The 14,090-nt window shown below is 36.8% G+C and overlaps 1 protein-coding gene across 8 annotated transcripts in view; it reads left to right on the top strand.

Annotated features, from left to right (window-relative positions):
* The window catches only part of VPS13B (vacuolar protein sorting 13 homolog B), a 1,080,499-nt gene that overhangs the window by 932,416 nt on the left and 133,993 nt on the right, over positions 1–14,090 (top strand). For all 8 annotated transcript variants that reach the window (XM_069081095.1, XM_069081089.1, XM_069081092.1 and 5 more), the window contains one exon: positions 6,436–6,632. In XM_069081095.1, the coding sequence (XP_068937196.1) occupies positions 6,436–6,632 (197 nt within the window). The remainder of the gene's footprint in view (positions 1–6,435; positions 6,633–14,090) is intronic.

Raw genomic sequence — 14,090 nt, 5'->3', positions numbered from 1 at the left:
GCTTTGGAATAGAAAATCACCCCCATACCAAGATAGTATAATCATGAAGCCAATAGTTTATTCACACTCAGGAAGCTAAATTTAAAATCCCAGCATGGGTTGGCGTCTGACACACAATATGAGATTATATTGTATTCTGCCTTTCTTTCACTTAGGTGGCCTTGTTAAGAGATGATAAAACACACGTGTTTCCTGATTCTGAGTGCAGGGAGGTGTAGGTAGTTGTTTCTGGAACAAGAGTGACTTGATCTCCAAGGGGAAGCGCCCACCATGTGAGAAAGGGAGCTTCAGGAATTCCATATTGCATCTCAAAAAGCAAAAAGGCTTTTTGTGTTGTTGTTTTTTTTCCTTCCCAAACTAAAATTAAATAAAACACAGAACTAAGAAAACAAGAATGTAGCTCTGGGGGCAACCCTGAACACATTATGCTCTACTCCAGCTGTTCGTGCCTTTGTCTTCCTTGCATTTTGTCTAGAATAGTCCTGTTCTCCTCAACCTTGTAGCAGGTGGTGGAAACTTGGTGTATTAAACAGCTGATTCCATGCCAGGCCTATCTTATGTTTGTGCTTCGTATTTTACTTTGTTTCCTTATGGTAAGATATTAGAAGTGCTTTTTTCTTGATGATGTTGGAAGACTGTTTCTCCTTGATCTGTTGATCTCCTGAATGGTTTGGTTTCATTTAGAGTAAAGGAAGAGAAAATGACTTTTCTCAGATCCTAATCTTTGTTGACCTACCACTTACTTTAGGGTGGAAACCATGACCTTAATACTAATGTGACATCAGTGCATCCCCCAAAGAAGGAAAGAGTAGTTTCTGTTCCAGAAGTCAAATGCTCATCACCCTGTCTTCACACAAGCCAAGACAGTTCTGGAGCCACACGGTTCCTAAGATAATTCTAACAGTTTTAATATGGACTAGATCAAGTACAGTGACTGACTAGGACTACAGTAGGTAGTAATTCCAAATAACCTCAGGCTGGCCACAGTTAGTCCTTAAGATCCTCAAGAACAAACATCATTTCCAGAATTTCCAATCTCCTTCACCCAGGGATTTTTATTCTTGATCTTGTATAGAGAATCTTTATGTGGGTAGAAAAATTCCATTTGTACCATAATGTTATAAAAGTAATCATATAATTTATTTTCTCTATGTTTTCTTTGTCTTAAGTATAAAATGACAATGGTAAAGCACTTCATAGTCTTTGTAATGTCTTCCTTGCATTCTGAAAAATGAGTACATAGGACTCACAGAATCAATCTTATTTACAAAAGTTTCCACATTTTCAAATGTTGTTTATGAGTTATGGTCATTAATTAGCTTTGTATTAATCCTAAGTTTTCTCATACATTCAAATCTTCTTTAAACATGGCTGTTTAACCACTTAGTACTTCAGACTTCCATGGGAAGATGGAGATAGACAGGCAAGGTGGATGAGGGAACAAGGAAGCAAGGTGCTCAAGAGACAGCTGGGAGGCATCATGAAGGGCTGCTTCCAAGAGAGATAAGGTGAAAGCTCACTTATCAGATCCATGGTGAAATCTAAGTTTCAAGGTAGGATGGAGGAGGATCTGCAGAGCCATGGGCAAGAGATGGGTAGGAATGTTTTGGAGGTCCAGGCCCCATTTGGCAAAAACTCATCAACTATAAAACTATTGTAATAGTCTAAGTGAGAGATGGCTATGACATCTTATGATACCCAAGGGTTTGAATATCTTGCCCAGAAAGGGAAACCAATATAACTAACCTTTGTTTCCAACTGTGCAAACAATAAAAGCCTGTTTGATTTGACTACTGTGACTCCTCAGTAGTTAGTATCTAGTCGGAATACCTATTTAGTTTATGGACAAAACCCTCATATTCCAAAATACTGTTCTCTGTCTTTATCTCTGGCCAACCTAGTCAGTCCATGATTTGGGGTGGGGGTAAAGGAATTGGATAAATGCAGTTTTAATTTTTTAATAGCCGAAATGTTTAAAAACTAGGGTGGTCAATTGATTGAGGATGTATCAGAATTTGTCCTTGGGAAGTTGTCAGTGATAATGATAATAGCTCCCATATATGTGTCCCCTTTCCCACCTCTACCAGAGAACATAAAGCTGCTGATGAAGATGGATGAGCAGCACAATTCTAGTATTATTTTTTTAATGTTACTAAATAATAAGTTCCCCAAATACTTTTTGTAGCAAGACTGTTTTTAAATGGCACTGTACATATACATATTCACATATTAGCCATTGAATGGAACCACGTTGTGAAATATTTTAAATGTGGTTATAGATGTGTTCCTACACAGACTAAATGTGTTCAGTTCAAAGTTCCCATATATACTTAGGGTATAGTTAATTTTATGTGGCTAACTGATTTTTTTAAAATTCTGCCAAATAATGGATAGGAAAAAATGTAATAAAAACATACATATTCTTGACAGTCATTTGAAATATACCATATGTTATATGTAGAATATTTTGCAGTGAAATCAGCTTACTTGTTCCTACTTCCCCTGACTCAGTTCTGGATATCTAACATTTTCAAACTACCTCTTGGCCACCAAAGCTGCCATCTTTACTCACAGTTATTCAGTGCAAGAATTAATAATAAATCCTTTAGGAAGGATAACTATAGATTTTTAAACATAGAAATTCTATACTAAATAACCAATCCCAAACATAAAGGAATATGATAGAATTCTTTTTAAAAGAGCACATAAAGTAGATCTTGGAGTTCTTAAGAGAATTCTAACATATGGAGGTATAAGGATAACATTAGAGTGCTAGATACATAGTTTCAATATGTTGCACCTAAAATTGAAATTAACTGGGTAATCAACATTTAATGGAAAAATGTCAGAACCTGCAGCTGTATTTCCTTCAGCTAAGCGTTTGGAGGATGACTGTTAGGCCCGCAGGGGCAGCCAGATGGCACCGTGGGTAGAGTACCTGGCCTTGGAGTGAAGACCTGAGTTCAGATACAGCCTCAGACACTAGCTGTGTGACATTGGCCAAGTCATTTAACCCTGTTTGCCTCAGTTTTCCTCATCTATAAAATGAGCTGGAAAAGGAAGTGGCAAAGCACTCCCACTGTCTCTGTCAAGACAACCCCAAAACTCATAAAGAGTTGGACATGACTGAAAAACACCTCAACAGCAAAGTAGGCTCTTGTCCATCAAATGACAAGCTTCTTGCTGACCCCTAAGTAAAGTTAATCTGACTCTATATGCCAGCCGCCTCTCTTGTTGCTTCTCTTCTAGTTTCACTTTTAGCTTATAAATTACTTGTTTTATGAAATCTTAACTATGCTTTCTTGCCTAGCCCCTGTATTTCTCTCTCTGTCTTGTGGACTCTCTTTGGACTTTGAACAATCTTCTAGATTACTCTATTACCACCCCTCTTCTGCTTTCCCTCAAAGGCTCACATAGTCACCTTTAATAACCTTGTGAAGTAGACCTCGATGGAAAAAGAAACCTTCTAGTCCTCCATTCCCACCTATAACAGAAATAGAGGACAACACGCACAGGACTATAAATTTTTCTAAAAATTGTTGTAAGTGGTCATAGTTTAAAGATGACAGAATGGGGCAAAACCAGCTTTCTTGCAACGGAAGGTTGATTGTTGCCAAAGGGTAAGGAAGATATTTACAATAAATATCTACAGAATTCTTTATAGAAAAGAAGTGACATGGCCAGAATAAGAAAGAGAATTCTTTTGAGATGGAGAGTTGATGGAACCAGTGAATCATATATACATACATATATATATATATATATGCATGCATTTCTAGCAAATTTTCAACTGCTTCATTGTAAAGGATCTTTAAAATACTAAATTCTACCCAAAAGTAATTTACTAGGTTTTCTTTGTACTTTAATTTAATCATTGATTTTTTTTTTTTAGCACAAGGGTGTTGGGTTTTTTTTTTAATATATGAAAAAAAAACAAATTAAACGTACAGATTTGGGGTAGGTACTCCTGGTCACACGAATAAAACAAGCATTTCAAAGTTTTTCAGCAAAGTTTCCATTTGGAGTGAATTTGCATGTATTTGTGCAGTAATTAATTTTCTGTTGTTTTACAAATATCCTGAGTAATCTAGAATGTTCCAAAATGAACATATAGCCAAGGGCTAGCCTATAGGCCAAATTGTAAACTCAATGAAACTTGTCTTCAGCATCTCCTATGTCCGATTTGACTGAATTTCTCCCTGCCTACCCCCCCCCTTTTTTTTTTTTTTGCTTTTTGGAGGGCAATTGGGATTAAGTGACTTGCCCACCGTCACATGGCTAGGAAGTGTGTCAAGTGTCTGAGGCTGGATTTGAACTCAGGTCCTCCTGAGTCCAGGACCCGGTGCTCTATTTGCTGCTCCACCTTGCCACCCCATGCCCTAACTTTTCTATCAGGAATGCCCACTGCCTTCACTGCTTAATGGCAGCCTCCTGGCTTAGCTTGCCCTGAATTTTTCCTTCTTGCCAGAACATTGACATTATGCACAAAATTTGTCATTCCCATTTTTGTACCTTTATTCATGCTATTTTCTGGCCTGGACTGTGGTCTTTTTTCTTCTCAGCCTATCTAGTCCTACCTCTCTGATTTAGGCAGAGCAAGCTCTGTAAACCTAAACTAACCTTTACCTTCCATAACATGCAGTAATACTGACTGTATCAGTGCCATGAATATTTGTATGTAATCAGTCATATTAGCTTGTTTGCCATTTAATGTGTGTGAGTTATCTCCCCAATGACTATGAAATCCTTGAGGACAAGGGCTGGTATCATATAACTTTTGTATTTCTCAGTAATAGGCACCCAGTAAATATTCAGTAAGTATATTTTGGATTACATTAAGAAATATGGACTTTGTTAATAAGCTTCAAAAATGAAGGCAGCATAGGATAATTGCAGTGTTCGTTGTGGGGGGATATGCTATTCCTCAGAATTGCAAACTGTTAATAATTTCTGTTGGTTTTTGTGAAATGTTAGCATCAATACTTAGAAGTTAAATTGTTTATTTAGAATTGTGACTATGTGTCTTTAGTTTAGTTGGGTCACTTTTAATCAGTGTAGTATATATCTGAAGTTTCTAAAATCTAAACACCTAGCCTGGCATTAAGTCCCTTTATAATCCACGTCTAGCCTGTGGCTATTACTACTCCTGCCCACACTTCAAAACACGGTCTTAATTCCACCTAAACTCATGAGGATTTCCATATTGCTCCTCTCCTGGTCCATTTCCACACTTATCATATTGGCTATCTTGCCCTGCCAGGCCTCCAACTTGGATCATTCCCACCATTCACTGCCTTCCTCCTACATACGTGCTGCTAAATCATAAAACTGACAGCTGGGTCCACTACAAAGTTATGTTACATAACCTGAGTTTGGCCCTTAATGCTCCTAGACAAATCTTCTCTACCTCTCAAATGAACTCTATCCCACTCACCACAACAGCTCTTCCAAACCTTTTCTTCCATCTTCACACCTTCCATGGCTCCCCTTTCCCCACCCTCTCAGCTGAGAACCTGGCCTCATGTTTACTGGAAAAAAAAAAATTGAGGCCATTTTCTAAGAGCTCCCTCTTCTCACCTCCTGCTTCTCATTTCAATTACCCATATGCCTTCTGCCATTATTTCTTGAGTCTCCTACCTCTTCACCCATGTCTTGTGTAATGAAATAGCCCTTCTCCTTGAAATATCTCTCTATGTGCACAAGTGATTCCATTCCATCCCATCTTCTCCAACAGATTGTCCCCTCTCATCCTCATTTTCTTACTTACCTTCAATCTCTCCTTGTTTGTTTACTGACAATTTCCCTACTACTTGCAAACATGCCCAAGTCTTTCCCATCCTCAAAAAACCTTTATTCTGTCATCCATTCTCATTAGGAATTGTCCAATATTCTCTCCTCCTTTTTGTGGCTCAACTCCTGGAGAAGACCTTTTAGGATCAATGCTTCTACTCCCTTTCCTCTCACTTTCTTCTTAACTTTCTATAGTCTGGCTTCCAACCTCATCATTCAAAGTAAATAATCTCTCAGCTAACAAAGCTAATTTCTCAGTCCTCATTCTTCTTGACTTCTCTGCAATCTTTGATACTGTCAATCACCTTTATCTCCTTCAAACTTTCTTCTTTCTAGGGACTAACTTTTGCCTTTCTTTGTATTCTCAGTGCTTAGTGTAGTGCCCAGCACAAAGAAGGAATTTAATAAATATTTATTGATTACCTGAGAAATGACTCTCCTTCTTCTAAATTCTTAACCACCATTTTTACATGCTATATTCTATTTCGTGGTATCATTATTTATGCATATTTTATCTTTCATACTAGACCATAATCTGTTTGAGGGAAAAGACCATGTTTTCCTCAGAGTACATTTAGAAGGTATTGAAAAAATGCTTGGTGATTTGAATTTAATTTCTAACTTTTTTTTTTAATCTTAATTTAGGTTCCTTGTAGTTTGGAATACTGGGATGAACTCCAGAAAACTTTTGTTGCATTTCGAGAATTCAGTCTTTCTGAAAGTAAAGTTTATGAGCTGCAGTTGCCTGACATCAACCTTGTGAATGACCAGAAAAAATTGGTAGCTTCAGACCTTTGGAGAATTGTCCTGAACAGCAACCAAAATGGAGCTGATGACCAAAGGTAACACAGTGAAAATGAACCAGTGCAATGATGGGTTAAAAACTGTTTTTGCTAGTAGAGCGACATCCAACCCATCCTAATGTCATTGTATTTTGCCAGTCTGAGATGTAAGCTAAGAATCAGGAAAGAAACCAAAGGCCCCCCTGGGGAATTAGAAAAGAGGCTGCAAATGAAACACACACACACACACACACACACACACACACACAGCTTCAGGTACTGAACAGATCCATTCTCAAAGCCAATATTTTCTCCTGGATTTTTTTTTTACATAGAATTCCAGTCAAAGTTCTTTCAACTCCAAATCTAGTACTCTTGCTACATACACATTTGGCAGTAGCAAGAAATAATGGCTTAGAATCTGTCAGTGAAGGAGCAGTCAGAAAGACCAAACAGACCTAGCAACCTGGGTCCATTTGGTAAAGGCAAACAATCCTATAGTCATTCCTTAATAGGCCCCAAGGGCATCAGTGTGCTGTTAATATCACAGTGCCCTCTAGAAAATGAGGGACTTTGACTATATGATCTGTAAGATTGCTTTTAACCCTAATGTTCTGTAATTCTATTACTGGATTTTCATAATAATGAAATTTTCAAGAAAAGGCTAAATATATTTAGTCTACTCTTTAAGTCAAGGAAGCATGTCATAGTATCATAGTTTTCAAGCAGTCACAGGCCATCTACATTTCATTTTATAGATGAGCAAAATGAGACTGAGAAATTAAGTGGTTTACCTAGGAAAACACAGCTAGTAAGTGTCCTAGGCAGGATTTAAAAACACCTTCCTGACTCCCTAGTTCACCATACCATGCTGCCCCCTCCTTGCATATGAAGGGATGCAAACAAAGCAAAGACAGTAGAACCAACTACAACTATATCTTTATATATACATGCTATATGTAGATAGATATGAAAATAAAGTTAATGAAGCTTTACAGTGCATAGTACTTTATAAGTACACAGACACATTTACAAAGAGACACAAAATAAATGAGGTGTTTTATTGTTTTTTTTAATTAGGTAATTTGTAAAAGGTAAAGCACTATATAAATGCTAGCTTTTTATTGTGTTAAAATGTAGTACAATTTTTTTCTTCTTTATATCTGCTTTAGATGTAGATGATTTAAAATTAGGAATTTCCATTAGAGATTAATGGCATATTTGTTTAATTATTGGTTAATCAGTGTTGGTTGTAAAGGATGTCTTATAGTGATAACATTTTCTTAATTGATGACTTGAAAAAGAATGTTGTTCTTTCTAATTTAAAAAAATTTTAAGTTTGTGATTGAAAAGGAGTAAATCCTCAGCTGCCTAGAAAACTTTGCTCACCAGAATGATTGATTCCCTAAGGTTCTGCCTGGCCTAGGTTATACTGTCTTTGACTTTATGAGGATCTTTGTAGCCATATCCCAACTCCAGAGCCAGAAGCTCCAGTATTCTGAAGCATCTATTGGGCAAGATGATTAAATTAGATGTGTATCCTTCTTCTCAAAAATTTTGGTAGCAGAAAAAATCCAGGTTTTTTTTCTTTTCACAGTTGTCCTCATTGCTTTTCCTATTCTCTCAGGGCAGTTACTGACTACTAAACCTGTATTAATTGCCTATTCTGTGTCAGGCACTGTGCTAAAAGGCAAAAACCAGTATTCAAGGAGCTCATAAACTGTTGGGAAGACAACTTCATGTACATACAAGTTGTATACAGGATGCATTGGAAAGAGTCAGTAGTTTGACAGAACAGTAGAGAATGAAGTGGAATGGAGAGAGACTTAAAGCAAGTAAACCAAGCAAAAGACTACTTTAATAGTCTAGGTGTGAGGTGATGAGGGCTTGCACCAAGGTGGTGGTAGTAGCAGAGAGGAGGGGGAGTATATGAAAGATGTTACAAAGGTAGAAATGACCAGATTTGACAATGAGGACTGGGGTTCTTAAGCCAGAGTCTCTGAACTCATTTTTAAGATATTTTGATAGCTGTTATTTCAATGTAATTGATTTCCTTTGTAATCCTATGCTCACCTGTGAAATTAATCTTCCTAAATTTAGCACAAATCTGACCATGTCACCCATGTGTTTAGTCATTCCAGTGACTTCCTATTACATCCAGGGTCAAGTATAAAATCCTCTGTTTGGCCATCAAAGCCCTCCATAAATTGCCCCCTTCCCCACATCTTCCATCCCCCCACATAGTCTGCAGTCTAGTGACACTGGCCTACTACTCAAACAAGATTTTCCATCTCCTAACTCCAGGCATTTCCTTTGTAATTCTGTGTGTTTTACTCATTTAAAAACATTATTCTGTGAAGAAGTTGGTAGGTTTTGAAGACTAGGGGGTGGGAAGTGGGACTAGGGAGAGTTTAGGGTTTAGAGTTTTTAGTTTAGAGTTTAAGCATTTATATAGTACCTACTATATTCTAGATGCTATGATAAGCTTTACATTTATTATCTCATTTGATCCTAACAACAACCCTGAGAGGAAGGTGCTATTATCCCTGTTTTACAGTTGAGGAAACTGAGGCAGACAAAAGTTAAGTAACTTGCTGAGAGTCACACAACTAGTAAGTGTCTGAAGAGAAGAGCACCTCAGCCTCTTCTCACCCCAGGGACAAATGCTGACTGCACTCCCGAATCCCAGGTCCCAAAGTCCACACTGCACTGACCTCTCACTTTGTCCTTAGCATCTATGGGTTGATAATTCTGCAAACTGCCACAGCTGCTGGTGATATGAAGACCCTCCAGCCAGAGCCTGGTCAGGCCACCCTGAGGCTAAAACCTCGGGTTCTCGCAGGGCTGGGCTTGGTTCCCAGAGTGCTGTGCTGTCCTGCCAGCCTGCTGGGCTGTCTTCAGAGGGAGGTTAACTTCTCTCTGTCATTTTGTGGGTTCTGTAGCAGCTCCGTCCAGTCCCAGCCCTGCAGTGATAGGCCTGGCAATGGCCCTTGCGGTTGGTGGGTCCCCGAGTTGGTTATATTTAAATTATTGCCATTGCCATACAAGTTGTTCTCCTGGTTCTTATCACTTCATTCTGCATCAGTTCACACAAGTGTTCCCAGGTTTTTCTACAGTCATCCTCTTCATCATTTCTTACAGCATAGTAGTATTCCATCTCATTCATACATATAACTTGTTTAACCATTTCCTAATTTATGATATCCCATCATTGTTATACTCTACAGTACACTTTTCCTACCTGTTGCGTGGCTTGGCAAAAGATTGAATTTCCATTCAATAGTAAGCATCTGTTGTGTACAGATCAGTGTCAGGTGCTAGGAGAGAATAAGATTTTGGATGAACCATAATCCTTGCTCCAGTGAAGCTTAGAATCAAGTCAAGAAAGATGACAGTAACAGTAATATAAAGTAGTATACAAGTATATAAGACAAAGTGCTGTGTATGTGAGGACCACATTGGGGAAAGCCCATTAAAGACTAGGAGAATCAGGGAGTACTTCGTGGAATTGTTGGTGTTTGAATTGTACTGTAAGGACCATAGCTAGGACTCAACAAGATGAAAATTTTCAGTCTTCTATTTAGAAATTTGACTAGTGTACAAATTAGCTAAAAATAACATTCAGTATTCTAAATGCTTAATTGTCACTAATATTTTTAATAATTAATGATAATGACAAACATTCGAGTTTAGATCTTATCTTAAACACTTACTAGCTTTGTGACCCCTCATCAAGTTCCTTAATATCTTTTAATATCAATTTTCTCATTGGATAAGGCTCCAGTGACATAATATATGTAAAGTGCTTTGCAAACCTTAAAGCACTATATAAAGGCTAGCTATAACATATTCTTTCTATATAACATATCTTTATATAGCAATTTCATAGGCATGATATTAGTGTTATCTTCACAGCAACCCTTTGAGGTAGATACAGTGTTATCTTCATTTGATAGACTCCTAATTCAATGCTTTTTCCACTACAACTTACTTCCTAAGTCATAGCTAGAGTTCAGATAACTGGATAAAATTTTTATATTCAGTCTAGATATTTCCTATTTCTAGATCAGTTGGGCTTTTTTTTTTAATCAATTTCCCAACCCTGGAGATTTAGTAAAAACTGTGCAGAGGTGGCCTGTTTTTCCATCTTTAAGTAATGAAACAGCAAAAAGAACTCTCTTCCTGTTAGGTACTGATGGATTTGCAGAGGGATTTGCCTCATAACTCTAGACATTGGAGTGTAAAATGTTCTAGAAATCAGGAGGAGTCACAAGGTAGGAATATGAATACCTCAATCAATAAAAAAAAGTAAACATCTGGTTTCGATTAATAGTATCAAGTTGGAAATGATTTCTTGATACTAATTGTGAAGGAATGCATTTTCATCATTGAGAAGTTAAGTGTTTTAGACAAGGTTAATTCCTCTGAATGAGGAACCTTTGCCGATTACCTCTGTGGTCAGCTTAGCCCCTGGAAATGTGAGCTCTGGGAACCAGCATAGTAGAGAATGACATTCAGTGGACTCTTTTCATCAAAGTGCTTGACATTATAGTCCCAGGCATCATTTTGTACTCAAATGGGATTTGCAAGTGTAACTAATATTTCACACATTCAGCTTTGTTAAGATGATTTAGGACAAATAGATTTTTAGTTTGAAATTGGTGTTGATGAATTCAGTGAGAATAACTAGTTTAAAAAGTCAGTACCATAAATCACTGCCAAGATATATATTAAATGGGATGGCAGTAAACCACACAGATAAAACTGGATTTCAGTAAAAGCCTATAGAGAAAGAATGCTTTGATTAGGCTCTTGCCATTTAGGTTTCAACATTTTGTTCAAAGAGAAAAATACAAAAACCCTTTCCAAACATCAGCTTCTAGATATACTGGAGAACCAGTTCTTGGAGTAACTGAATGAATATAGATGATCAGCTCAGAAGTCAATTCATCAGTCTTTTGAGGAAGGTGTAAGATCTTTGTTTCTACTTGAGGCTATCAGCTGTTTCAAAAACAGGGATGATAGAATGAACCTCATAATTTAAACAAGCTAGGGCCCAGCACAGTGCTTTCCACACAGCAGACACTTAATAAATGTATGTAGAATTTAATTGAGGTGGGGAGAAGGAATGGAAAGGGTTGATTAATTTTTTAAAAAGTACTTGTTACTGAAAAAAGGAGTAAACCGATTTTGGACCTTGAAAACACTTGACTTGCACCTGTATTATGTGTATACTTCTCATGTTATATTTTGTATTAGAGTTATTTCCATATATGTCATATCTCCTTATTAAATTGAAAATTCATTAAAGTCAGGGACCATTTCTTAGTTTTAACACAGTATTGGGCATATAAATGCTTAATAAATATTTGTTAATTATTGAAAATTTCATACTTAGTGGAAGAAGATATTATAATATTAACTTCCCTCCCCAAATATGATATTTGATTCTAGGCCTATCAAAAAGGCAAAATAAATTCTAAGCAAAAAAGAAAGAAAGAAAGAAAGAAAGAAAGAAAGAGAGAGAGAACCCAGTCCTGTGTGGGAAAAGTGCCATTGCTTTCCCACAATTAAGATCCCACTGTTGAGGATAATTCAATATTGATACCAAAATTATCAAGACCCACATCTAAATTTAATGGCACAACTGAGAGTACCATCTTGAATATTTATGAGAAAAGTAATGTGGGATAATACCAAACAAAGTTTTCAGAATTTAGCAATTCATTGCAGTTGTATATAGAATATCTAGTGAATGCTTAATTAACTTTAAATTGAATTAGCTTTATGGTACATTTAATTGAGACTGACAAAACAACAAATATTAAGTGCTTTAACTTATGCCATCATTTTCTTACCCACTATAAAGATATCTTTTCATGTAGAAAAACTTAAATCCTTTTAGCTTTATTTTGAAAATAAATTTGAAATAATTTTTGTTTATCTTCTTTGTAATCCTGTTTTTATAAATGATGATGGCCCCTCCATACAGTACTCTTTATAGGCAGCTGGTATTCACTAACCTGGGCTAGTCTTGGATTAAAATATTTGGAAGTTTATAAATTGTGCTTATGATATTCTGAAACTAACCTTAGAGGTTTAATCTCTTGTACTTTAAGTGCAGCCCAAGTGTATTCCCTCATATCAATAATAAAGTGAATCCTATTACTTAGAAGAAATTATGAGGCTGAGGAAAGGTGGTATAGATTTAGCTTCCAGCATTGAAAAAACTTTTAGTTTTCTGGAGTAATGTGGTTGGCATGTGATTGTTACATCCTTAGTTGCTTTTATCCTAAATCTACTAGGAAGTTGTGGTAGAAATTGTGTGATGTATATTTGAATAAGGTACTTATCCACTTAGATCTTTGATCTTTTCTCCTCTAGGTTAGAAGAAAAATCTTCCTTACCTTATCCTTTGGATTCTACTGCATGTAGATACTTCATTATAGTAATAGGACCTCACGTTTATATAGAGTTATGAAACACTTTTCTTACAACCCTGTGAAGTAGGTAGTAGAAATGTTATCCCCGTTTTACAGATGTGGAAATTTGGGCTCAGAGAGATTGAGAGCTTCTTATGGTCATAGCTAGAAAGGCTTGAAAAGATTTAAACCTAAGTCCCTTGAGTCTAAATCCAGTGCTCTTTCTACTATACCATGCTGAATCCAAAACAGAATCTATTCAATGATTCTTCTTATTTCTAAGGTAAATTTAATGCATGAGGTACTTATCACCTCTTATTCCTGATATATAACTGTTCTACATCCTTTTCTATACATACATTCTTTCTTTTCATTCAGTTACAAGTTCTTTAGAGAATCTTAAAATTTGAGATTTGGGAGATACCTCACCAACCATCTAGTCATACATAAAGGAATCCCCACTGTAACATACTTGACAAGCCTGTGCTTGAAGATCTCCAAAGAAGGGGAACCTACCACCTTTTGAAGCAATACCTTCCTTTTGTGGACATCTCTGATTGTTAGGAAGTTTTTCCTTACATCAAGCCTAAATTTTGCCTCTCTTCAACTTCCTTCCCCCAAATAGGCCTTCACTACTTCAACACAACTTTCATATCGCCCCAAGCCCTCTTTTCTTCAGACTAAACATGCCCAGTTCTTGCAACTCATCCTCACATGATCTTCATATGCACTCAAGGCCCTTTGCCATTCTGGTTGCCCTCCTCTGGAAACCCTCCAGTTTATCATTGTCTTTCTTAAACTGTAGTGCTCACACCTATGTACCTGATGCTGTATTTGAGGTCTGTAATACATGATAAGTGTGTAAGAGAAGCATAGTTTACTATATGTGTGATAACTGAGTCAGGGAAAGACCAAAGAGAAAAATGATGAGGAGAATAAGGGACTTTTTCACAGAGGAGTTGGTGTTTGATTTGGGCTTTCAAAAGGATGAATAGGCCTTCTACAGCAGAGCAGATTTCCTAACTTTCTTTTTAGGAAGTTGATTAGTCTATAGATTCAAAGAAAATGAATATGATGTTGACTATTCTCAATGTTT

This window comes from Petaurus breviceps, unplaced genomic scaffold (genome assembly GCF_028583685.1).
Source record: "Petaurus breviceps papuanus isolate PSGF00001 unplaced genomic scaffold, PetGlider_PUasm1.0 98, whole genome shotgun sequence".
Classification (NCBI taxonomy): domain Eukaryota; kingdom Metazoa; phylum Chordata; class Mammalia; order Diprotodontia; family Petauridae; genus Petaurus; species Petaurus breviceps.
This window is presented reverse-complemented; position numbering and strand designations above follow the sequence as displayed.